We start from the raw sequence: 24,018 nt of genomic DNA, 5'->3' as shown, positions 1-24,018 counted from the left end.
CATGCCAGAATTTTTATAAATAAAAGGGATCTTAGTTCTGACATGCAAATAGGCTTTCAGAAAACAAATTTATTAGCATGTCCATATATATTCAACAAGTAGAGGAAAATGATAAGAACTTACAATTTCAATTTGCAAATTGAACAAGTATCTGACAGTTGAGATGATGGTGAATATGATTATTTTTTTATTCTACATTTGCACAAGTTGTTGGGAAGTGCCACATTTGACTATGAGATGAACTTGAATAAGGCAAACTATTTTCTGATACTCTATGTTGGTGTTAACTATCTTTACTTGATTCAGTCTCCACAGAAAAAATTGGTTGAAGCATGCTCTGCTTAGTTGCTGGCTCTGCCAACATAGGTGAATTTTAGACACTTCATCTCAAATAACATTGGTCTCCTTGATTATGGATAGCCCCCTTGATACTGAGTCATCCTCATCTTTGAATGATAGACTCAAGATATCTTCAGTTTTTCCACCTGATAACATGTCTGTTTCAGCTGTCTTCATAATTGATCCTACAACTGAAAGACTTGTCTCTGTGCCAGAGGCCAAGGATTGGTCGTAAGTTGAACCTTCTTTATCTGCACAGGATGAGGCCTCATTGAGGTAATGAATGATAATTACAGAACTACAATAACTCAAAAGATTTGTAACAAAATATTTCATTACCTGCAGTATAGTAAGCTTCATCGAGCAATGAATTCGAATGTGACTTTCTGGTTGCTGTTGGACTAGAATTAGAATCAGGTTCCATTATATGACTGTCATGAATCTTTTCTGCTTCCACATTTACAACATCAGAATCTACAGCAAAAGATTCTGTCAAAATGGCCAAGCCTTTGCAGTAACCACTACTTATTTGTTCTATATCAACTGTCTGTTCATGATTACTCATTTGGTGACTATTATTTTCTGATTCTGATGGAATTGAGGAATTGGATTCACACTTCTCATCAACTAGTGATGAATCTGGGTGTGACTTTCTAGTTGCGGTTTGACTAGAATTAGAAATAGGCTCCACTATATGACTGTCATGAACCTTTTCTGCTTTCACATTCACATCATCAGAATCTACAGCAATCGATTCTGTGAATACAGTCAAGCCTTTGCAGGAACCACTACTTATTTGTTCTAAATCAACTGTTTTTTCGTGAGTGCTGATTTTGGGACTATTCTTTTCTGCTGTTGATGGAATAGAGGAACTGGAGTCACATTTCTCATCAGCCACTGATGAATTTGAATGTGACTTTCTGGTTGCTAGTGGACTAGCATTGGAAACAGGGTCTACTATATGACTGTCATGAACCTTTTCTGCTTCCACATTCACAATGTCAGAATCTACAGCAATCGACTCTGGCGAAACAGTCAAGCCTTCATGCGAACCACTATTTATATCTGCTTCTGATGGAATAGAGGATCTGGACTCACAATTCTCATCAGTCACTGATGAATTTGAATGGGACTTTCTCGTTGTTGTTGGACTAGACTTGGAAACAGGCTCCACTGCATCATTGTCATGAACCTTTTTTGCTTCCACATTCCCCACATCAGAATCAGAAGCAATTGATTCCGTCAAAACAGTCAACACTTTGCAGGAACCACTATTTATTTGTTCTATATCAACCGTTTGTTCATGAGTGCTGATTTTGGGACTATTCTTTTCTGCTTCTGATGGAATAGAGGAACTGGACTTGCACTTCTCATCAACCACTGATGAATTTGAATGTGAACTTCTGGTTGCTGTTGGACTAGAAATAGAAAGAGACTCCTCTACATGACTGTCATGAACCTTTTCTGCTTCCACATTCGCAACATCAGAATCTATAGCAATTGATTCTGTTGAAACAGTCAAGCCTCTGCAGGAACCACTATTTATTTGTTCTATATTAACTGTTTGTTCATGAGTGCTTGTTTTGGGACTATTCCTTTCTACTTCTGATAAAATAGAGGAATTTGACTCACACTTCTCATCAGCAACTTCCCTCTCCGCATAGGAAATGGGTGACCAGGATATCAATTTTTTGCTGATGTCGCCTTTGACATCTCCTAAATCTTCAGTGGTTTGATGAATACGTTTAGTCATCAAATGAGTTTCCCGATCATCATTCATGTTCATCTGACACACTACTTGTTCAATGTCATCTGAGAATTGGCTGCCTTGTTCACCAGGTTCTGCCTTGTGTGTTTCAAAAGATTCACCCTCCAGATGCGAGTCTTTCTGGTGTTCGTGGCTAGATTCAGCTCCAAAATCTTCAGTGGCTTGATGGATATGTTTAGCACTAGAATGAGTTTCATTGTCATTATTCATGTTCATCTGACACTTTACTTTTTCAACATCCACTGAGGATTGACTGTCTTGTTCAGCAGGTTCTGCTTTGTGCCTTTTAGGAGATTCACTATCTGGACCCAAGTTTGTCTGATGTTCCTGGATAGATTCAGCTCCAGAATTAACAGTGTATTGATGAATATGTTTAGTGCTCAAATGGGTTTCGTGATCATTATTCATGTTCATCTGACACTCCACTGGTTCAACGTCCACCGGCTCAGTGTCCTCCGAGAATTGGCTGTCTTGTTCAGTGGGTTCTGCCTTGCACTTTTTAGGCGATTCACTCTCTTGGAGCAATTCTTTCAGATATTCCTGATTAGATTCAGCTCCAAAATCTTCGGTCTCTTGATGAAAATGTTCAGTACTCAAATGAGTTTCATGATGATCATTATTTATGTTCGTCTGGCTCTCTACTTGTTTAATATCCACTGGCTCAATGTCCTTTAAGGATTTGCTGTCTCGTTCAGCAGGTTTTGCCTTGTGCTTTTTAGGAGGTTCACTCTCTTGATGCAAGTCTTGTTGATGTTCCTGGTTAGATTGAGCTCCAAAATCTGCAGTGGCTTGATAAATGTGGTTAATCAAATGAGCTCCATGATCATTATTGACATTCATCTGACACTCCACTTGTCCAACATCCTCTGAGGGTCGGCTGTCTTGTTCAGTAGGTTTTGCCTTGTGTTTTTCAGGAGAATCATTCTCTTGACACAAGTCTTTCTGATGTTCCCAGTCACATTCAGCTCCATAATCTTCAGTGTTTTGATGAATATGTTCAGTACTCAATTGAGTTTCATGATCATTTTTCATATTCATTTGACACTCTACTTGTTCAACATCCATGGATTCAGCATCCTTTGAGGATTTGCCATCTTGTTCATCGGGTTTCACCTTGTGCATTTTAGGAAAATCACTCTCTTGACATAAGTCTTCCTCGCGTTCCCAGTTAGATTCAGTTGCAGAATCTTCAGTGGCTTGATTAATATGTTCAGTAAATTGAGTTTCATGATCATTATTCAAGTTCATCTGGCACACTATTTGTTCAGCATTCATCGAGTCAGTGTCTTCTGAGGATTGACTGTCTTGTTCAGAATGTCCTACCTGGTGCTTAACAGGAGACTCACTCTCTCGACACAAGTCTTTCTGATGTTCCTGGTTAGCAACTGTGGAAACTGAGTCAGATTCTAGAGTAGAACTCATCTCTGAATCACTAACTTCACCTAATAGTCCACGGAGATCAGCATGAACTGTGTCCTGTGGCTCATTCTTTTCTTGATCATTATTCAAGTTCATCTGACACACTATTTGTTCAGCATTCATCGAGTCAATGTCCTCTGAGGATTGACTGTCTTGTTCAGAATGGCCTACCTGGTGCTTAACAGGAGACTCACTCTCTCGACACAAGTCTTTTTGATGTTCCTGGTTAGCGACTGAGGAAGCTGAGTCAGATTCTAGAGTAGAATTCATCTCTGAATCACTAACTTCACCTAATAGTTCACGGAGATCAGCATGAACTGTGTCCTGTGGCTCATTCTTTTCTTCACCGACACAAGACCCGAACCTAGAGGAATACCAGTCTTGCTCAAAGCCACCAAGAAAAAATGAAGCACCGATGGTGAAACTCTCATGCCTTCGGAACAAAATATCACGTTGTGGAATTGTGACAAACTCATTACGGCCCCAATTCTCCTCATCATCTACTTGTTCATATGGAAGATCAAATGGATTTCGTCTTGGTAGGAGTATAGAAGGAGCCGAACCAGGAATAGACTCATCTAAATCATAGGGAAGACTGAATAGGTTCCTTCTTGATGCATTAATAGATATGGGTGGAAGCTGACCATGAGATTCTGATGTCTCCATATTATTATCCAAGTCAATTATATTTTTCTCCATAGCTTTTCTAGCCCTTCTTCTGGCGATCAGGTTTTCCAATCGGCGATTCCTTTCAACTTCAGAATCTCCAAGATCCATAAGTTTCCTCTTATCATCTGCAGACCATGTTACACCAACTTTGTTTCTGTCATCTTTCTCCTCTTGTGCCCCATTGTCATCCTGGTTTTCTGCTTCCGTACCTTCATCCATGACATGATTCTGCGAGAATGATGCAGAATTATCCTCAGAAATGCCCTTGGAAATATGTGGATCAAGCTCACCAAGGATCGGTGTAGCATTTACAACAGAAGGATCCTGATGATCAAATTCAGAACCCAAAGAAGCATCCTGATGATCAACGTGATACCATGGAGAACCCAAACAAGAATCAACATAATGGTCCAATTTAGTTTTGTCAGCATTCACATCAAGAACTGTAATGTTCTTTTCACCTGAATAAGTTGGAGGACCAATATGTTCACTTGCATTTTGCAAACCTTCACCTAGACTTTCTTTGAAGTGTTCTTCGTCTTCAGTCAAACTCTTTCTGTCAACAGAGCTACTCGAAGCAACAGTTGCAGCATCTATTTGATTGACTTGATTATCTTCTATTCCTTTGCTAGGTGCATTATGTATTGTATCACCTGAAACAATTGTTCTGATTGTCATTTTCTTAAATGTTCTTCTACTTCCAACATGAGCCTTGAGTTTGAAGCTTTCCTCTTTCTTGGCCCTAAGACTGTTTTCAACGGACTGAATCTTCAGGGATGAACTTCTGCGAGTTTTTCTGTCATCTTCCTTTTTGGGAGCATCTGGTTTACGGTATCTCGAAAGGATCCCAAGAAAAATTGTTGTGCAAATGATGAGGGGGTAAGAATATAGAATAAGTGAAAATAGAGAAGGAAAATACTTGTACAGTATGAACAAGAGACATGCTACACCGAGAAACAGAGTTTGATATCGTGCAGATATCCAACTTGTTCTCCTGGAGCACATTAGAACTATTTTGTTTATTAGTACCCTTCCTCAGTCTCAGTTGAAAAATCTTCTTTTTGTTTCCTTTTAGGAACCTGTAGACAAGAAAGAAAGGTGATTAGGAGCAATATTAGTAGCAATTCTATAAGTAGTTGTGAAGTTTTCATCTCTATGAATCCATCAAAAAGTTTAAATGCGGTCGTAAGAGCAATTCTAATGGTCAAAATAGATCTCCAAAATCATCTTAAAATCCACGCCAAGCAGAACACTTCTCATGAACACATAGGATTACACATACACCAAAGAAAAAGAAAGAAGCAAACAATCTTAGACATTGTGAGGGCTCTGCAATGTGTTCTATTTCACTTCTTCTCGATCAAACTTCTAGTAACATGTAGATGATGTTCTATCAGGTTTCTAATATTCCCTTTGGACTTCTATTTGGACAAAATCCTCAAAAAGAATGCACAAGAAACATATAATGCTATAATTTTAGTAAAACGCAGCCTCATAAAACAACCCAATCTGAGATCTGAAACCAAGAGAAAGAAAGAACATGATCCAAAGCAAAGCAAAAAGATGTCTTTTTCTCTAAAAAGCAGGAAACAGAACATGAGAGCTCTTCACGTTGCAGATCCCTCTACAAGCATTCACTCCCCATGCCCAAAGAAAAATGTGACACGACATCAATGTACCACATGAATCAGACATCAAGAACCAAGATTTGTCGTTCTTTCTCTTGCTATCGTCAAATACTTTACCTAATACTAGAAATCTTAACCTTCCTTCTTCTTGAGAAAATTATCAAAAAAATCTAATAATTATTAGCCAACAATTGTGTTTTTTGGAACTCGGAAGCAAAATGCAATGACACGTAATTCATAGAATACAACTTGAGAAAATTAACCTAATTTTTGTCAAACCATACGTTTGAGGGATCAAAATAACCCACACATCCAGTTATCAAATTCTATCAAGAAATCGAAGGAAAGAAAATAAATTTCAGAGGGGCGGGGGGGGAAGGACCTGATTTGGCATCCGATTCTGCTCGGTGACGAGAATGTCTTCCCTACACAATGAAAACCGACGGGGAGAAGAAAAAGAGAGATGGAGAAAGCGAAGGAGCCCCTTAAATCTGTGAGGAACGAGCACGCCCGATTTGGGTGTCTCCCCGCCAATTCAAATAGTGGTTGGGAGAACGGGAGCGCTCGTGGGCCCCACCGGCCGACCATGTGTCAGCGTCCCATTGGATCCGGGTCCTGGGTGGCCCAGGATTGGGTCATGTAACATGCTTATCGTAGTCACTAACAATCATTATTCAGGATTGGCTCATAATTAATCCGAATTGAGTCGAACTAATAACTTAAAATTGGTTTTACGTTTATTATTAATATTAAGAAAAAAATAAAGAAAATCCCGGAGGACCGTAGTTTGGAAGATTCAATTGATCTAAATCAAGTCTTAAGTTTACTATAGTTTTAAATGCTTCCTTTCTTTTGTCTTTTTGCATCTGATGAAGACAGGTGATCCTTGGATCTTGCTATTGCTATCAACATCGATTTTATTGGATAATATTTTAAATCCTAATAGATGTGTTTATTATTCCATGATCAGACTAAGTTCAAGTTTTCAAAAGAAATTTCAAAAATAAATCTAATATACTACTATCGAACCAATGTTTTTGGTGTTTAATTAATTAATCTAGTTTAAAAATAGAATGAACAAATTTCATAGATATGCCACACATTGCCATTATTATTTGACATCTCTTTTGGAAGTCTTTTGAAAAATTTCCCGTTACTTGAGAAAATATGGATAGAAATGTTTAACAATTTTTTTAAAAAAATAAAATTTATGAAATAAATTAAATAAGAAAACAATAAATCAGACCATGAACTTTCAAAGTTGAAGTGCACATCCAGGCCTCAATCAGAAGTGATATACAACAGAAAGAATATGAGTGATCTGCAAAACTAGGTTTCAACCTCCCAGTACATATGCAGTCACGGAAAAAAAAAGGTGGGGGATGAATGTAAGCTCTCGCAGCCAGTTCATGCTATAAATGGCCCAGTTCTACTTTGTCAATGATGTAATCTCGATAGATATGGACTTTGCTCATTTTGTCTTGACTGCTATTTGACCTGTTGGAGAACCAAATGAAAAATACCAGCTAAGAGGTGTAATTGTAGATTTACAATGTCAGGCCAAGAACAGATCTGGAAGAGGCTAAAAGGAGTTCGGAATGAAAGGATTATCCATTGTACAAATTGTGAGATGAACATAACAGACTCAAGTTTGTGGTCTATTCTGATGTATTTTTTGAGGTGAAGTTGGGCTCGTAACCGTGCACCCTGAAGCGATAGATGCATGTTAGAGTTGAGCTGCCATGGTTGGAGGAGAAATCAAGCCGGACGATATTGATGATTCCTGAAATGGCTGTCTCCACTTTGAAGGTCTGGGCATTACTCTTCTCAAGGTCATATGAGAATTTCGTCAAAATAAAGGTCTTCTCAGCACGTTTGGATGGATCACTGCCAGGCTCTTCAAACCAGGCGGAGACCATACAATCTTTCGGAGCACTGGACCTATCATAAGCGATGCTCTGCACATCATAGATCACGACAGATGCGTCATTTACTGCTAAACAACTCATTGGTCAAAGACCATAATTATAAGGCAGAAGCCAACAGCAAGAGATGAAAAAGGCAAGATGAAACATAAAAGAGGAAAATAACTAAAACATGTTCATGAATATAACAATAAACTGCAGTCACAATTTACTGGGCTTGCTGCAATAAATCCTTCCTGCCATTTGAGCTCTTATGAAGATGCAAAGCCAGCAGTTACTTTCCTAATCTGCAGTCTCTCTCTATATCTACCACCACCAACCTGTATTGTTAAGCATATTCATAGGTCTTCTTTAGATGTATCCAGACATCTGAAGAACTGGAATATTCCTAATACATCCCCAGTTACTAATACGAACTGGAATATTCTTATACTTCCTAATGACGCTGTTCTTAAAGATCTCATATATCCATCTCAGCATCCTTACCTAGACGATCTTGTTCTTAAAGATAAACTTGTAAAATCATATGTCGATCTTCTCCTATTATCTATAAAATTAAAACTTGTAATTTTGTTGTGTCCACCAAAGTCATATGTTTTAACAGAAAGAAATCACCGGTTCCTACGTGCTCATCAAGAAAATGAAATAATTCTTAACTTGCCAAGTAACGAGAAAAGTTTGATATGATGTCACATCAAATGTTAGCTAACATCAATAATAAAGAGATCTGCAACTGGGTAAACCAGGTAGGTTTAGAGCTAACTTGATGCATCCTGAGATCTGACTGCTCAGCCTGCAACCTGATATGAGTTGACCTCTGGCCTGATCACATCAACTATATCTCAATTACTTGCAAAATATAAGCACCCTAAGGAAAATGAAGACGCTACACTAAAGGTATCTTGTGCTGACAACGCTGCTGCTGGTCTGGGAGGTCCTTGTAGGCTCCCTTGCATGGCTAAAGACCATAATTTTTAAGGGAGTGTGACTTGGTGGCTTGAGGTGGGCATCTGGCGTTTGGTGATGTGGTGGAGAGATTTGGAAGCCTAATACAATGAGAAGGGTAGGAAGAAATGGCGGTTGTTATCTAGGAGGATACGAGATGATGTTAGTATTATATATATATATATATATATATATTGTTTATTGTACAATATATATATTGTATATTGTACACAGCAATTTTTTTCTGAAGGTGAAGCAGTATGTAAGGTTATGTTGGACTTTGTCATACACCAGTGACTAGCCTTGAAAACTTAAAGCCCAAATCACCTAAATTTTGAGCTGGGCTTAGCAAGTTGAAGCTGCAAATACTAGGAGATTGAAAGATAGACTAATTTCATAATTTCATATATACCCCTTGGTCGTGACTAGTATAATGCCACTAGAACACCATATATCAATAAAAAAATAATATAATTAGAGAAAAAAGAAGAGGAGATGAGACACATCCTAGAAGCATGTGAGTTTCATCGATGGTTAATGGTATGAATTACTTAGTAGAAATAGATTTTTGGTCTAGATTCATGTTTTTCCTCTATAAAATCCTAATACAATCTTATTCCATAACCATGAGACAGCTTCATTGGTGGTATACAATTTTTATGAGTTACAATTCCCTCTGCTTGAGTAATGCTAAAATGCTATTCTTCTATATGTACCACTGGTTCCTATCATAGTAACTAACCTGGAAAATGACAAATGAATTTGTATTAAACTTGTGGCATACATCATTGGACTAGGCGAGTCTTACACTCGGAAAGGTTTAGTCTATTTGACCACAATGTTATAGGAGTAAAACTAATATCTGATTCAAATAAAATGTACACAAGGAGATGTCTAAAATTCTTTTTGAAGTTTCTTATAGCCCTTTCTATAGACCATCAGAACATATTGAGTTCCATGCTAACATTTTTAGTACCCAAAAGAATGTAACATTAAAGATAACATATATCAATGGCTCTAAGGCATTTTCAAAATCAAAGACTTTTCAAGTCTATTTTAAGTGCTACTGGGACAAGCATATAGAAAGAAAGATTGTCAAACATCCAATCATTTTGGTTTGGTCAATTACTCTTCCTAACACTAAGCCGTTTGAACAGTATTATTCTTTATCAGTAAAAAAATAACTGACTTTTCGAAGTATACTTTTCTAGATCATTCTCGGCTACCTACCTGACCAACCACAGATTCCCAATCACATAGATCAGCAAAACAAATTATCTTCAAGTATATGCTTCCAAATGCTTTTATCATAAGCATGGATTGCCTTACCGATCCATACCAATGTATCAATCAACCGTTGGTACAGTACGTACCGAACTAAACCGAGCATACCGACACACGGTACATAGGGATGTACCGATGTACCACCCATACTAATCACCTATCGGATCAGTACATACTGCTTATACCGAACGGTATGCCATGGTACAGTGAACCTTGATCCTAAGATAAGGAGGCAAAACTTCTACAGGATGTGTCTTTTAACATATGATTTCCATCCTTTGGCTAAAATTTGCTGGCTAGATATTGCATCTTTTTTCATGTGAAAGTGTTGTGAATTGCAACTGTGAAGGAAATGCACATGTTAAGTTAAACCCGTTGCTACCACTATAGTCATGGAGAAAACTCCCAGCTGGAAGATTTTCATCTGTAAATATATAATAAAAGATGGAATGCTAATATGCTATTGGTGATGTGCAGATTATCCCTTAGTTCTTTACATTTAAGAAATGAGATATGGAACACAGAATTTTCCCTGTATATGTATGAAAATTTGCATAATAAGTTAATAAGGTTAATCATATCCTGGTGCTAGATAGTTATGTAACATACTAAATGCATGCTCCAGTGCTTCTTCACTAGTTAATAGGTAAATATAATTAAGTATATAATAAATTTTCTCATTGGACTTGATTTCTCACGCCAAAGTCAAAATCATATGAACAAACTAAATAATTGAAATCATAACTTATTAATACTTGAGCAATAGCAAGAAAGATACTAGAATAAAAGATCTCACCTTTGAGACATGCTCAAGTGTCACTGCCTCAGCAACTATCCCTGTTCGTAACCTAATCTCAACAAAACCATTGTTCCCTTGCAAAGCAAAGCACTGCCCAGGCTCTCCAAAGCTAGGTTCCAACATTTTCTGAGCATTAGAATGAACCCGATTTCGGCCTTTTCCAAGAGACAGCCAGTTGCTAAACTTACCAACAACAAAGGGCTCTGAATGACTAATCACCCTTGCCCCACCAGAAGACAATGCATAATCAACCCTTCCCAGCCCGTCAGCTGCATGCTTCTCAATCTCCTTTTTCACTATCTCCTTGGCAAAATTTCTAACATCATCCAAAGTCACATCATGATTGCTACTACCTAAGTTTCTTCCTTTAGACTTGTCCAAAAAAGTTCGGAACTCCTCCTTCAACAAGAATCCCATGCCTTTCAATTCTGCTAATGACTTATCCAAGTTATCAGTTTGAGAAACCAGCCTCTTCAGTTCCTCCTCAAACGTCAGATCTTTTTCTTCCACTTGCTTCTTCAGCTCTCTCTTTGCAATTCCTACCTCAGTAAAAATCTTTTTCTCCACAACATCCACCTGAACTTGCAACATTTTTGCAACGCTTTTCATAGATGTCTCCACTTCGAATAGCCTGCTCTCACTATCTAAAGAGGAGAAGTCCCTTTTGTACCTTATCATAGCTTCCCATCTCCATATCGACTGACCAAGCCATAAAACAGCCACCAGAAGCAGGCAAATCTTTGTAACAACACTTACGAAAGTTTGCCACTTGAGCTTCTCTGGTTTTGGAATCCCTTTCTTACGCCGTGGACCAATGGGTGAAGCAACCAACCCTCTCTTCACTTCTGTGAAATTTTTGGGCCTCTCGTGCAAGGACTGGCCTCTAATCTTACGATTAAGGTCGTTCATGTTCCCATCATTATCCACACTCGATTTCTTCTCTGTGACAGCAACCCTTCTCCGTGATTCTGGTGTAGCATTCAATTCCAAAGTCAATGAAGCATTTGCTGCAGGATTTGGAACCGCAGCATTCGATGCAGACATGCCTGTCTCTTTTCTGGAAACAACCTAACAAGACTACAATTTCACGAAAAACAGTCCAAATTGTGACACAAAGGACAACAAAATCTAAATTTATGATAGACAAAAAAAAGTCAAAAAAGTGGAAAATTCACCAAATTTTCCAAGCGGAAAAAGAGGACCATGAGTTCTGATAACACAAACAACAAATTAACTTGATAAGAACTATCCATATGTGCACCAAATTAAGACAAACAAAACGAACACTCCTGTAGAAATCTGTACAATTGACGAGTGCAAGATGCAGTAAAACACAGATATGAATAACTTCAAGGAAAAAAAAGGCCTAAATCTGACCAGAAAGTGTATCAAAAAACCAAAACAAATCCAAACTAGAGAATCAAAGAAAGCACGCCCCATCGTGACAGCGAAAAGGGACGGAGAAAAAGAATCCTTAAAAGCAAATCCGGAGAAAAAAACAAGATACAAAAACCCTAGTTTTCTATCATTAGAAAAAAAAACCAGAAATCAACGGAAAAGACGAATCAGGAGCCGGAACCAATCCAAGGAACCGATCTAAGGGAGCGAGGAGTGATGTATACCATACGAATCCAGCTCATCACTGGCTCCAAACGGTCAAGGAGCCGGTTGAGCGCCAAGAGGTTTCGGAAATCTGTCTCCTTTTCGCTGAGAGAGAGAGGACTATAGGAGGGGTGCAAATTGCTGGGATTTTTACACAAAAATCCTTGTAAAGTTACAAAATCGCGAATATACAAATGCATAAAATAATTCCAAGAATCCTAATTATTTTTATTATTCTTATGAAATATATTCTTTAAAGGAAATACAGCAAGTATATATATATATATATATATATATATATATATATATATATATATATATATATACACACGCTAAATTTAGATTAGAGAGATAAATACCACAATTATACGACACGTATATAATTATGCCCAAATTATTCGGGGTGGGCCAGAAGTGGGTTAGATTAACTGGTAAAGAAGACAAGATTGTTCTTTTACAATTAAAAGATCGCTATTTTAATAATAAAAATAATATTTTGTATTTAAAAGTAAAGTTAACTATATTGATCTTTTCCACATTGCGCGTTAGTCATCATTATTTATTTTTAATACTTGATCTATTTAGTCTGATGTAATTAATATATGCTAATAGGAATTTTCTATTTGCAGGTGAGATCACATACATTACCCTTTCCAGCCCCCCATATGGACAGAAGCCACATGTCATTTAATTTGCTGAGTCTAATCAAATATATGTTCATTAGATTTTTGGATGACTACGAAGAAAAATAAAAAATTCTCAAGAATATATATATATGTATCGGTGCTGATCAGATCAACCCCACTCGATTCTCGCCTGTGTACACAAAAAGCATGATGTGACAAGGATGACTCGAATGCTCATCGAAGACTGAGATGGATTCAGTTGCATGCTTGGTATCTAATCTACACGAACACCAAGGTCAAATCGTTTAAGTAAAATCATTTTAATGAATAATCTCTAACCTCAAATGCCATGAGCTTTTTATAGTGAGTTTAACTTGAAAAATATTCTAAGATACGAAGACAATATCCCCAGAGTATTTGTCACTTCTCCTACTCATATTGACTAGACTGCTAAATGCCAAGCTCTCGTTGAATATTTTTCCTATCAAATAGTAATCAATCTAGGAACAAGCAAGGCAATATTTGCAATTATATCAGGGAAAAATTTCTCCCTAGCTTCTTAAACGCAATTTATTGATTTAGAGAAGAATAAGGTTGGTTTCTCGGAAGCAAATCGAGCAAGAACAACTACAAGAATTATAAACAAACTATCTTTTGATGTTTCTCCAATAAATATCGATAGCAACTTAAAAACTTAGAATTCAAGTTTCGAAAATAATCTCTGTGAATATAAACGTAAGACTATATATTGATCTTCCCCGTTGGCGAGAACTTCATCCGATGAGTTAGCCCTTTTAAGTCATCTTCTGATGTCTCACAGAGACATGAAACTTCTATACAGGTCTCAGATCCAGAACATGATTGACCTTGGGATTCCACACGAGAATATCTCAAGTGATAAAAACACTGTTTGCATTGGGATCAAATAAAGCATTAGATATCAAAGTTGCAAGGTTGTATACATTGATTGATCCTCTCCAGACATTGACTGAGACCTTGTGCACATGTAATCTAAAAACAAGCACGTTCACTAATAATAAAAGAAAGCGGCAAATAAAGGTCAATCTCTGAAGAACATGCAGAAAAGTTAGAATTCTAATCATAATAATAATAAAGGAAAGCTGCAAAGATTAGTCCCATAAAGGAGCTAAAACATGAAAAGCTCATAAAAACCACAAATCTTTTAGCTTTCTGGAAGTTTTAATGAGAAATGCAACCTCAATTAAAGCAACAAGACAAACGTCCTAAAATAGCGCATGTTTCCTCTAGACTTACATAAAAGAAACAAACTAAAACTGGTCAAATGCTAACTGCTCGCAAATAAACCTTTACTTGGCTGCATTATTTCTGAAAACATGCAACTGGTTGCTGAGATTGGTGCGAGCAAATGTTGACTTAGCCAGCTGTAGTATTCCATGACAAAGGTTACAATCATTATCTGTTTGTTCTGGCAGGAAAATGTTTGATATATAACATCAATTATGACGTGAAGGCAGAGATAAAAAGCAGTCCACAAAAACAATTAAAAGCAGTCCACAAGTAAATTAGCTAGTGATGATTATTTACCAGAGACAATAATCCAACTCTCATGATCCTCCTCAAAAACAAACTACACATTGGTCAATATGGTTCCTGTTCTCCATAATTATCACTTGATGATTCTGATGGGTCTAATATGAAATAATCAAGATGGCACATTTTTAGACACTTTTTGGAGTTCAAGATGGCTCCTTTGCAAGTCTTAGGAGCAGTTTTGAAATTTGCGAACATCTGAGTTTGACAATTGATGATATCATGAAAGGACAGACATAACATAAATGTAATACACAAAGTGACTGAAGGAGTTGTGTCAGTTGTTCACCATGTCTTTTGAATCAGAAGGGATCTTAATGCAAGTGATATAAAGTTTTTGTTTCTGAAATGACACAAGGAGCAGAAACATGTATCAGCTAAGCTATACATTTGCTTCTGAACAAAGGCCATGAAAATGTTGAAAGTGGTCCCAACTTTTAGACTTAATCATCTAACCATATTTTAGAATATAAAATCATAAACACAAATAATTAGTTAATCCACTGGTGATCATATCACAATTATCCAACAAATGTGTCAAAGCATATGCTTGGAACACTCAGAAAACTTTATCTATCTGGCCAAGCATCTCAAACTAGCCATTGTTGAACTAGCAATCAAGTGACAGTAATATCTGGTATCTTTATTATATCACAATTTTCACCATTTCCACACAGACACACAAGAATTATCCTTCAGACATTTTGTACGGCACTTTAGATTGTGTTATGCTAATTGCTTTCAACTCTAACAGAGCCCTTCTATTTTTTGTTTCTTCATCACAGCAGGAAAGAATCAAGAAGCAATATTCCATATGGCTTTTAAGACAGATCCAACAACTTTAAATTATAAGTCAACAAAGATGACCTATTGACAATTCCTACTGCAATAGTAAATCTGTAACTCGTGTACCAAAACTTTTATGGCCATCAAAAAGTTTTCAACTCAGTATTGGTGTTCTGCGAATACCTTATCATTCCTCTTGCTATGATATTTATAAACTCTGATGGATCAATCCGATGCAAGTATTGAAAGAGATAAGGCAAAAGGATTCAATATACAAAGCTATGTGGATTATCACAAGAAATTTAGGTGTTTTAATCAATTAGGCGATGCCCTTAAAACATCTTAAACAATCAATCATAGTGGAGTCCTAAAACATTGCTAAGGAAATAGAAGAACTTTTCACGAATAAAAATCTTAAACACACTTTAAAAAACATTACAAAAATATGCCTTCACTGTCTCTCTATCTTTAAATTTCATTTTTCCAATCATTCTCTTCAAAATTCTTGGTTTCTAAAGCAATTACAGTTTGTTTGAGACAAGGTTTAAGGTTTCGGTTGGACTCATCTGTAACAATCGGCACTTACAACTCCTATCACGATTTAAAATGTAGACTAGAGGATTTTGCCCTGGCCAGATTCATACCAGTTATATGGCCTAGTATTGAGACCAGTATCGAGCAATTCCAGGAGGTAAGCCTAATGCCTGTTGCCAGTAACAACCCCATAAAAACTCCTCGTTACCTAGTTTCCCCTTTCCTCCTCATTCTTCTCTATCAGCAGCTCATTTCTGCTCCTCCAGTCTTTCTTGATTTCTCCTCCAAACTTTTCTCTTTTGACATCAAATTTCTCAAATGGCTAGGATTTAGATCCTTTCTCAGTACATGATGGATTTCTTAAGAGGGAGTTTGGTTTTTCTCCAAATCAAGGTAAATTTAAATTCTGCCACCATGCTTATTAGGTTTTTTTTTTCCTTAATAAAGCCATTTTTATTAAATTAAGGCTAAAATTTATAGTTTCAAGCATGCATTGTTGTTAAAAGGGCAGATCAACATATATTTCATTTAATAAATTTATTTGAATGTAAGCTAGATCCTTGGAGATCCCAGGCTAGATTGGAAAGGGCTTGGCCAGAGTCCGCATACATCCAGCCAAGATGGACCCAGATGCAACTTAGATTCCTTGGTTCCTAGATTGACCAGGACCTCACAAAAAACAGTGCACATCGACCAAAGAACAGTTTAGACCGCCTAAGATTGACGTAGATTCATTGTAGAACAGAAGTCAATTTAAAGCAGTATCTACATGGATCCATCAAAGATCCACATAGATTGGATCTCAATCCTCGCAGTTCTAACCAAGATCTATTTTGATCTGATAATGATCCATGTATGTCCAAAACAAATTGGTAAATATTTAACTTAGATCTATGAAAATCAACGGTAGATCTTTGTTTTTTGCTAGTCAAGTGTAAATTTTTTAAATTGTGTACTTGACTCTGTTTCTTAATGTTAATAGAAAAACAATACCAAAGCAATAGATCTTTCTCAATGTTAATTAGCAAAAATGATATCAAAGCAGCAGAGCATTAATCTGACCTATACAATGCGCCCATCACCAGCATCACAATCATTGACAGTGCTTTTACTATGGAAAAGCTTAGAGCACCACCAAACATTTACGAGTTTCTGTAAACTAGGAAACTATGGTAACATTTTAATATGAAAGCACTATTCTAACTCTAATCAACTTGATGATCTGGTTTGGCAAGTACTCCCATCAGTTTAATTCCTCTGACATAAGTGTTGCAGATTGTCTAATAGAATCAACCAATTAATTGTGTTAATCTGGACTTAACAATTCTCACCAATTTTTAAACTACAAAATGTGTTACCATTACTAAAGTCAAATCTCAGCTGTCAAATACAAAGTAATTGAAGATACCTATTTCAGCACAATTTCTTTATGGGCTTTAAATGAGAGAATCACATTCCATGCAAGAGCGACAAAGTTCGCAGCTAGAACCTGTCATTAAAAATTATCAAATTATAAGAAGCAAAGTAAGAAAAATAAACAAAAGAAGCATAGTGGATTACTTGTTTATTATGAGAATAAAATGTTATGATATACAAGTTTAGTTTAACCTTTAACAAATTTTCAAAAAGAAAAGTCAATCTTTGCAAACAATAGAACTTTGCAGTATAATGCACTAGAATTTATCAGAGTAGCAGAAAATATTTTTCCTGAAAAGACTGCAGAAGTCTAAAGAAAACAACTGCTTAGACAGGTTTGTAAATTTTAGCTATTAAAGATTACATGAGATAGGAATCCATCACACCTGAAACTTCTGAGGAACAAACCGAAAGTTAAGAAATTGGAAGGGTATCCACAATTGCCAATTTGCTAGCACTGCTGAAAACCACTCCTACACAAAGGCATGATATTATGCGCATAAAGGCAAGGAGAAAATTAAGTTCAAACTTGAAAATTTATTCATAGGAAAAATGACACCGCACCTGTTGAAGCTTCTGCTTTATTTGAGAAGGCCTTCCTTCCAAGGCAATAACTGAGCTAAGAAAGACTCCTATGAAGATGGGAGAGAAGACAAACTGTGCCAGAGTGGTGGCACCCATGTGAAGACTATGATGTGTGAAGTAAAATAACAAAGAGGAGGATTACCAGAAACTTAATACAACTCATCAATATGAAATAGAAAATGCTTATACTTAAAGGTTGAATAGGACACTAATATTTCAGGCAGGTTATTAAATGTTCAATAGACATTACACAAATAAAAGAAATTTATATACCTGGTCAAGGATAAGGCGCAAGAATGCACCTGATGCTCCAGGAAATGTGACCAACTTAGAGAGATACAAGTACCTACGTTAGCAAAAAAGAATGGCATGTATAAGACATTTAAGTGCAATAAAGATGACCATACTTGCCTTCATACTAATAAAGAATGTATAAGACATTCTCCAACCTTCATACAAATGTATATCAATATCATACTTGCCTTAAGAGCCGCCTCGGACACATGTGGTTCACGACGATCAAACTATGACTTTTACCACATTAATGCACCAATCGCATACGGTGTATCAATATATTATGTCATGAGATTAATTTTAAAATTGAGTCTGACAAACATATTAAATTGATATACATATACAAAGGATCGAGGACCTCAATCGAAGTCCCATAGTTCTTTTTATGGTACAACCAGGTATATCCATCGATCGATTACTTAATTCATTTGAATCTTAAAGTTTAAATTGTTTAACAAATAATTTAACAATCTAAATCAATTCTTTGTAATAATTCAATATTAATAAAAGGATGGTCCTAAACGTACCACAAAGCTACTCCTCAAAGCCCGAAAAAATATGTGCTACTATTCTTTTCTAATTTAGATTATTTTTGCTAAAATTATACTAAATTTATATTTATTTTCTAACTTAAAAACCCTAATCTAACTTCTTTTCTATTTTTCAAGAATTTTTGGAGATTTTTTTTGTGCTGTCGGTATGCCTTGCCATACCGACACACGAGACGTCGGTACGGAGAGGTATGTACCATACCATAGATCGATCGGTACACCGATACGAACTGGTAAGGCGAACCCTACATGTGAGCACATCCTTTACCAAGAGAAATAGAAGACACACCTTGCATGGGATTGACTTTATTCTGACCAAACATCTCTCAATATTTAAACATGGAACTTTTCTAGAGGAAGATCATGGAATAATAAGTAAACACTTCACAACAGAAGAAAGCACAAATTATATATCCTTACCAGAAATGCAATGTGGGACCCACTAGCACAAGTCCCAAGAAAGTAAACACAAATGTTCGCCTTAAATCCAACTTGGTTACCTGATCAACCAATAGCTGGAAAGATACAATTGGTAACTAAGTGCTAGAGCAAGATAAATGCAGTAATACTGGGTCAAAATTCATTAGGCTTTGATAAATGAACATAAAAAAAGTAGATGATTGAAGTACAGCCAAGTATTACCAAAGTCTTTGGACCTTAAGTACTACTAGGTACTTCATTTCATTTGATCATATGCCTACCGGGTCTGTTTAGCAATTTAACTAGCTCTTTTATAAAACATTGTGTTCTTTCTTTTTCGCATGGATCATGAGAATTATTTAATATGGCACAAAAAAAAAGGATAATGATACTAAAATAAATTTACTGCATTGAGAAGAGACAACATTCCAAGCATCAACCTCAAGGGTTTATAAGCATAACTATTTATGGTCCTGCTGGTGCCCAAATCTACTAAACAAGCTGGGATTCTGGTATAATCTAAAACAAGGTTTCAAATACCAAGTGGACTAATATATGCTGAGGTATTTAATAGTTTGACTGAAAATCAATACAAGACCACATAGCTCGGAACTGGTTGGTAATCTTTTTATATTTGTTTTACAATATTAGATGATGTAAGTGTGAGCCTTGGTATAGGTTGTTCTTTCACAATATAGGAAACCAGGATTTGAATCTTGGAAACAAGCTCACTACAAATATAGAGGTAAGGCCGAACACATTGATCCTTCCTAAGTCCTGTTGGCAAGCAATGTGGGGACTTGTGCACTGGGTTTGGACTTTTTTTAGATGCTCTAGATAGGTATACCACACGGTATGCTAGTATCATACTAATCCAATAAGGTATTTTAAACCCAGAGTTTAAACCTCATCTAGAATACTTGAACTATTTATTGAAAAAGGTTAAAAACAACATTGTCTCCTAAATCCTATCCGTAGCATATCCATTATTTTGATACAGGTGGGCCAGCATATTTTCTTGTAGAAACAGAGCATAATCTATGTAAATAATTTTGTGACATTATGTTCTACGAAAAATTTTACTCTAGAACCATAGAACTATAGAATTTTAGTTAATTTTAGGTTTAATTAGTACCAAATTAATAAGGACAACATGATAATGATCTGAATCCACTTGACTTGTTTAGACCGCATTTCACTAACAAATTAAGCAACCTCTAAATATTTGCTGAAAGTTCCTTTAGTTTAAATAATTTGTTTCTGAATCTTACTTTTGTTGCTTGATGTGTCTCTTAGGGTTTCTGTCACCAAATATCCCCAATTTACACTGACACATTTGGTCACTTCAAATATTCTTAAAAATCTTCTAGTTTCGAGAACCAAATTTGTGGTTGATGGCCTGCCATGCAGTTTCTCTATTTAAGTGTCATAAGCAGCTTTACTAATTCTGGTAATAAGTCCAACTTCAGTTAATCAATTGAAAGAATGAATGATGTATCATGCTGGAGTATATGTCTTAACAATGTCTTCATCATCATTGATAAGTCTAGTAGATGCGAAAAAAAAAAATTTATTTAATACTACCAGAGTCACTAATATGGGGGAGAAGGAACCTGGCAAATTAAATCTCCAATAAGAGTTAGAAGTGCAGATGTAATAGCTTTAGTTATCACTGGATATTTATCAAGTGCCATCAAGTACCTGAAGGGAGTAAATAGATATTTGTCAACATTTTCTCCATTTAATAAAAAAAGTTTAAAAAATCTACATATTATAATGCATACAACTTCAACACTAAAAACTTCTAAAAGGAACAGACTTGATGATGAAATCATCAAAGAACTATCAAGAATCAAATTCCCACCTCAATGAAAATCATCAAAGAACTATCAAGAATCACATTCCCACCTCAATGACTAAAATATTATTAGAACATTCAACATTTCAACTATTAGCCCCTTGACTAGGTTTCAGTGAAAAGGTATAAACTTCCAAAATTCTGACCATATGTATCGTTATGGTCACAATGAACGGTCCAATATCAATATTGAGCATTAAAAAATCAAAATAAAGAAGCCTATGTTGTTTTATGGATCAACTTTTAACTTTTGAAAAATAGAAGAAAAAAATGGATGAGAAAAAAGGGTATGTAGAAGAAATTCACAAATACGCATCTCCATTCAAAAACGATTGAGAATTTGACAATGGGAAAGCAACATTAAATATCCTCAATTCTACAATTTGTTCCATTTAGCAGATCGTATTCCCAGTGTGCCTCCCATCGTTCAAAATTTTCTGTTCTTTCACTATTTTCCATCCATCCACGGAACCAAAAATTTGGCTTCCCTAGTATAATATATATAATCCACATTACCTAAAATTCATAGTAACCACAATGCCTTCTGGAAACCCACGTAAACAATTTTTCATTAGTCATTATCCCCTTTCTAACTTAATAAATCGGCTGTGTCAAAGTTCCAATCCCTATTCATCATCATCCTGCCTCTAAACTTAAGCATTGCTAGTAAATTCAATGTTGGAGATTGGATCTACCCACTTGATGTGTCTATCCAACATCAAGTAGCACAAATCTGTTATGCCAAAGTTGTTATGGGAATATCAAATGATTTAGGAAGAGTAAACCAATTTAGCAAAAGAACAAACTGCCATGAATACTAAGTTCTTTCTTTCTTCCCAGCAGTTGCATGTGACTGTACCTAAGGTTTCTCATACCATGGCATACCGTCCGGTATGAGCAGTACATATCAGTCCAATAGGGGACCAGTATGGATGGTTTGTCTGTACGCCCCGCCGTACCATGTGTTGGAACGATCGTATGGTTCGGTACGTACCGTACCGACGGTTGGTACACCGGTATGGACGAGTAAGGTGAACCACGACTGTACTCATCAATTTAAGGGCAGGTCTTGGTACAACGGTAAGGTTGCTCCTTTGTGATGTAAAAGACCAAGGTTCGAGTCACGAAAACAGCCTCTTTAAATATTTAAAGGTAAGGTTACATACATTGACCCTCCCTAGACCCCGCATTGATGGGAGCCTCGTGCACCGGGTACGCTCTTTTTATAGGCATTTTAATATCTATTATAGTTTATTAGAAACACTAAAGTTTGTACCACTTGCTATATTAATAAGGAACCTTTATCTTTCATCATATCCTAATACATCTCTATTTGTCATAAAAGGAAATCCTCTATTTACTTCTAGGAGAAAGCTCACTAATGCTTTCTTTTGCTCTGATAATTGTTTTTAAAATCTCTCAAATACACAAACTTTTGGATCAAAGCTCCCGTATAATATTATCATCCTATGGAAAATAAGTATCTCCAAAATCTTTCTACAAGAAATAACTTGAAAGAAGTGACATAACAATATCTTGTGTGATAAATATTTTTAGTATCTTCTGTTTGTTTAGATTAGCTAGTTAGCAGCTACTGGTCATGTTAATTCACTGTGAACCTTAGTCGAGTACAAACATCTTAAAGCACTACTATATGTTAATCCCTCAAAAGGGGGTTAGCCATAGAACACACAAATTTTGGCATCATCTCTTGATTTGTGGCACTATTAGACATTAAATGTCCCAACACATATATAGTATGCAAAAAGCATATCACTGAAATCTATGATGAAAGTGCCACATAAGATAGTTTCAGCACTTTTTCACCAAATCCATGTTAATTCACTACCAGTGTTATTAAGGCTTAAATAAACCTAGTCCGCTAACTAAAATTATTTGACTATCTCGGAACTTCAATTATTAAGGGCGAGCCTAGGGTCATGGTAGGTTGCCCCTTTGCAACCTGGATGATTAAATTGGAACTCTTTATTCACAAGTGTAAGATTACATATGTTGAGCCTCCCAAGATCCTACATTGGTAGGAGCCCTATGCACACAGTTCGCCACCCTTAGCTTGGAACATAAGTAACATTTAACACTTTGAGATAATATAATGCTCAATAACATCATACTGATAGAAACATCGTTCCCATCATGAAAATATTTTTTTAAATAGACCTCGCGATGTTCCTGCCTCACGTGATAAGGCAGAGCACTCATCAAAATGACCAAATATTTTCGAATGATTAATAGTTTTAATCCCTTCTTCATATCCATTTCTTGAAACTAGAAGCTGAACGGACCACATTACGCTTAAGAAAGTTCAAGCAAATTCAACATGATAAAGAGCTTCAGAACTAAAATATTGAAAAGCACAGAGGACACAAGAACGCAACCTTCTTACCACGACAAAAAGAACCGATCATTCCCACCACCGCTCTCGTCTCCACCTCCACCGCCGGAGCCACCATCACCACCGTTGGGACCGCCAGAACCACCATCAGAAGCGGCTCGAAGCCGCAGGGAATCGAAACCCTTCGGCTCAAATCCGGACGACAAAAGACGAACCACACCTCCAAACCCCACGGAAGAGGGGGGATTCGTGAAGGAAAACAAGGGGCCGAGCGGATAGCGGGCACCAGGAAGCCTCTTCCTACCGCAATCCGAAGCGAAACGATGCAAGTTGCGGAATCGGGCGAAGGGAATGCGAGGAAGGCCGAGGCCGTGGGAGGCGACGATGCGGGAATTGGGGAGAAGCGCCACCATTTTTGCGCTGCAGCGTAGCATAATCCCACCCCACCAACGGAGGTTTTGCCCGAGCCGTAGTGTTATGCCATGAGGCCGTCTCGCTTTCCCTTTAAAATGCGGCTTCTCACGTGACTCTCACATGCAACAACGGGGCTTACTAACATTGCGGTGTGACGGTATTCGCAATGATAAAAAACAACTTGAATGGCCGCTTTCTTTTTTTCCCGAAATAAATAGCTAATATTAATTG

The 24,018-nt window shown here is 36.7% G+C and overlaps 3 protein-coding genes across 7 annotated transcripts; all 3 read right to left on the bottom strand.

Moving 5' to 3' along the window:
- Positions 1–48: 48 nt before the first annotated feature.
- LOC135640895 (uncharacterized) lies at positions 49–6,319 on the bottom strand. Its single transcript, XM_065155715.1, has 3 exons — positions 6,206–6,319; positions 679–5,274; positions 49–590 (listed from the first exon to the last, which is right to left on the bottom strand). The coding sequence occupies exons 2-3, from the start codon at positions 5,198–5,200 to the stop codon at positions 388–390; spliced, it is 4,725 nt and encodes a 1,574-aa protein (XP_065011787.1). The 5' UTR covers positions 5,201–5,274; positions 6,206–6,319; the 3' UTR covers positions 49–387.
- Positions 6,320–7,323: 1,004 nt separating this feature from the next.
- LOC135639764 (SUN domain-containing protein 1-like) lies at positions 7,324–12,519 on the bottom strand. Of its 2 annotated transcripts, none has more exons than XM_065153654.1 (3): positions 12,399–12,519; positions 10,774–11,853; positions 7,324–7,781 (listed from the first exon to the last, which is right to left on the bottom strand). In XM_065153654.1, the coding sequence occupies exons 2-3, from the start codon at positions 11,818–11,820 to the stop codon at positions 7,482–7,484; spliced, it is 1,347 nt and encodes a 448-aa protein (XP_065009726.1). In that variant the 5' UTR covers positions 11,821–11,853; positions 12,399–12,519; the 3' UTR covers positions 7,324–7,481. The 2 variants fall into 2 exon arrangements, with proteins under 2 accessions (XP_065009726.1, XP_065009725.1); XM_065153653.1 differs by having other exon boundaries at positions 10,774–11,844; positions 12,399–12,477.
- Positions 12,520–13,789: 1,270 nt separating this feature from the next.
- LOC103971043 (protein sym-1) lies at positions 13,790–23,921 on the bottom strand. Of its 4 annotated transcripts, none has more exons than XM_065153315.1 (8): positions 23,425–23,859; positions 20,776–20,863; positions 19,163–19,257; positions 18,171–18,243; positions 17,877–17,969; positions 17,699–17,785; positions 17,305–17,385; positions 13,790–13,910 (listed from the first exon to the last, which is right to left on the bottom strand). In XM_065153315.1, the coding sequence occupies exons 1-7, from the start codon at positions 23,805–23,807 to the stop codon at positions 17,305–17,307; spliced, it is 900 nt and encodes a 299-aa protein (XP_065009387.1). In that variant the 5' UTR covers positions 23,808–23,859; the 3' UTR covers positions 13,790–13,910. The 4 variants fall into 4 exon arrangements, with proteins under 4 accessions (XP_065009387.1, XP_065009388.1, XP_009383256.1 ...); XM_065153316.1 differs by lacking the exon at positions 13,790–13,910 and adding an exon at positions 13,995–14,015; XM_009384981.3 differs by lacking the exon at positions 13,790–13,910 and adding an exon at positions 14,082–14,407 and having other exon boundaries at positions 23,425–23,921.
- Positions 23,922–24,018: the final 97 nt, after the last annotated feature.

This window comes from Musa acuminata, chromosome BXJ3-6 (genome assembly GCF_036884655.1).
Source record: "Musa acuminata AAA Group cultivar baxijiao chromosome BXJ3-6, Cavendish_Baxijiao_AAA, whole genome shotgun sequence".
Classification (NCBI taxonomy): Eukaryota; Viridiplantae; Streptophyta; class Magnoliopsida; order Zingiberales; family Musaceae; genus Musa; species Musa acuminata.
This window is presented reverse-complemented; position numbering and strand designations above follow the sequence as displayed.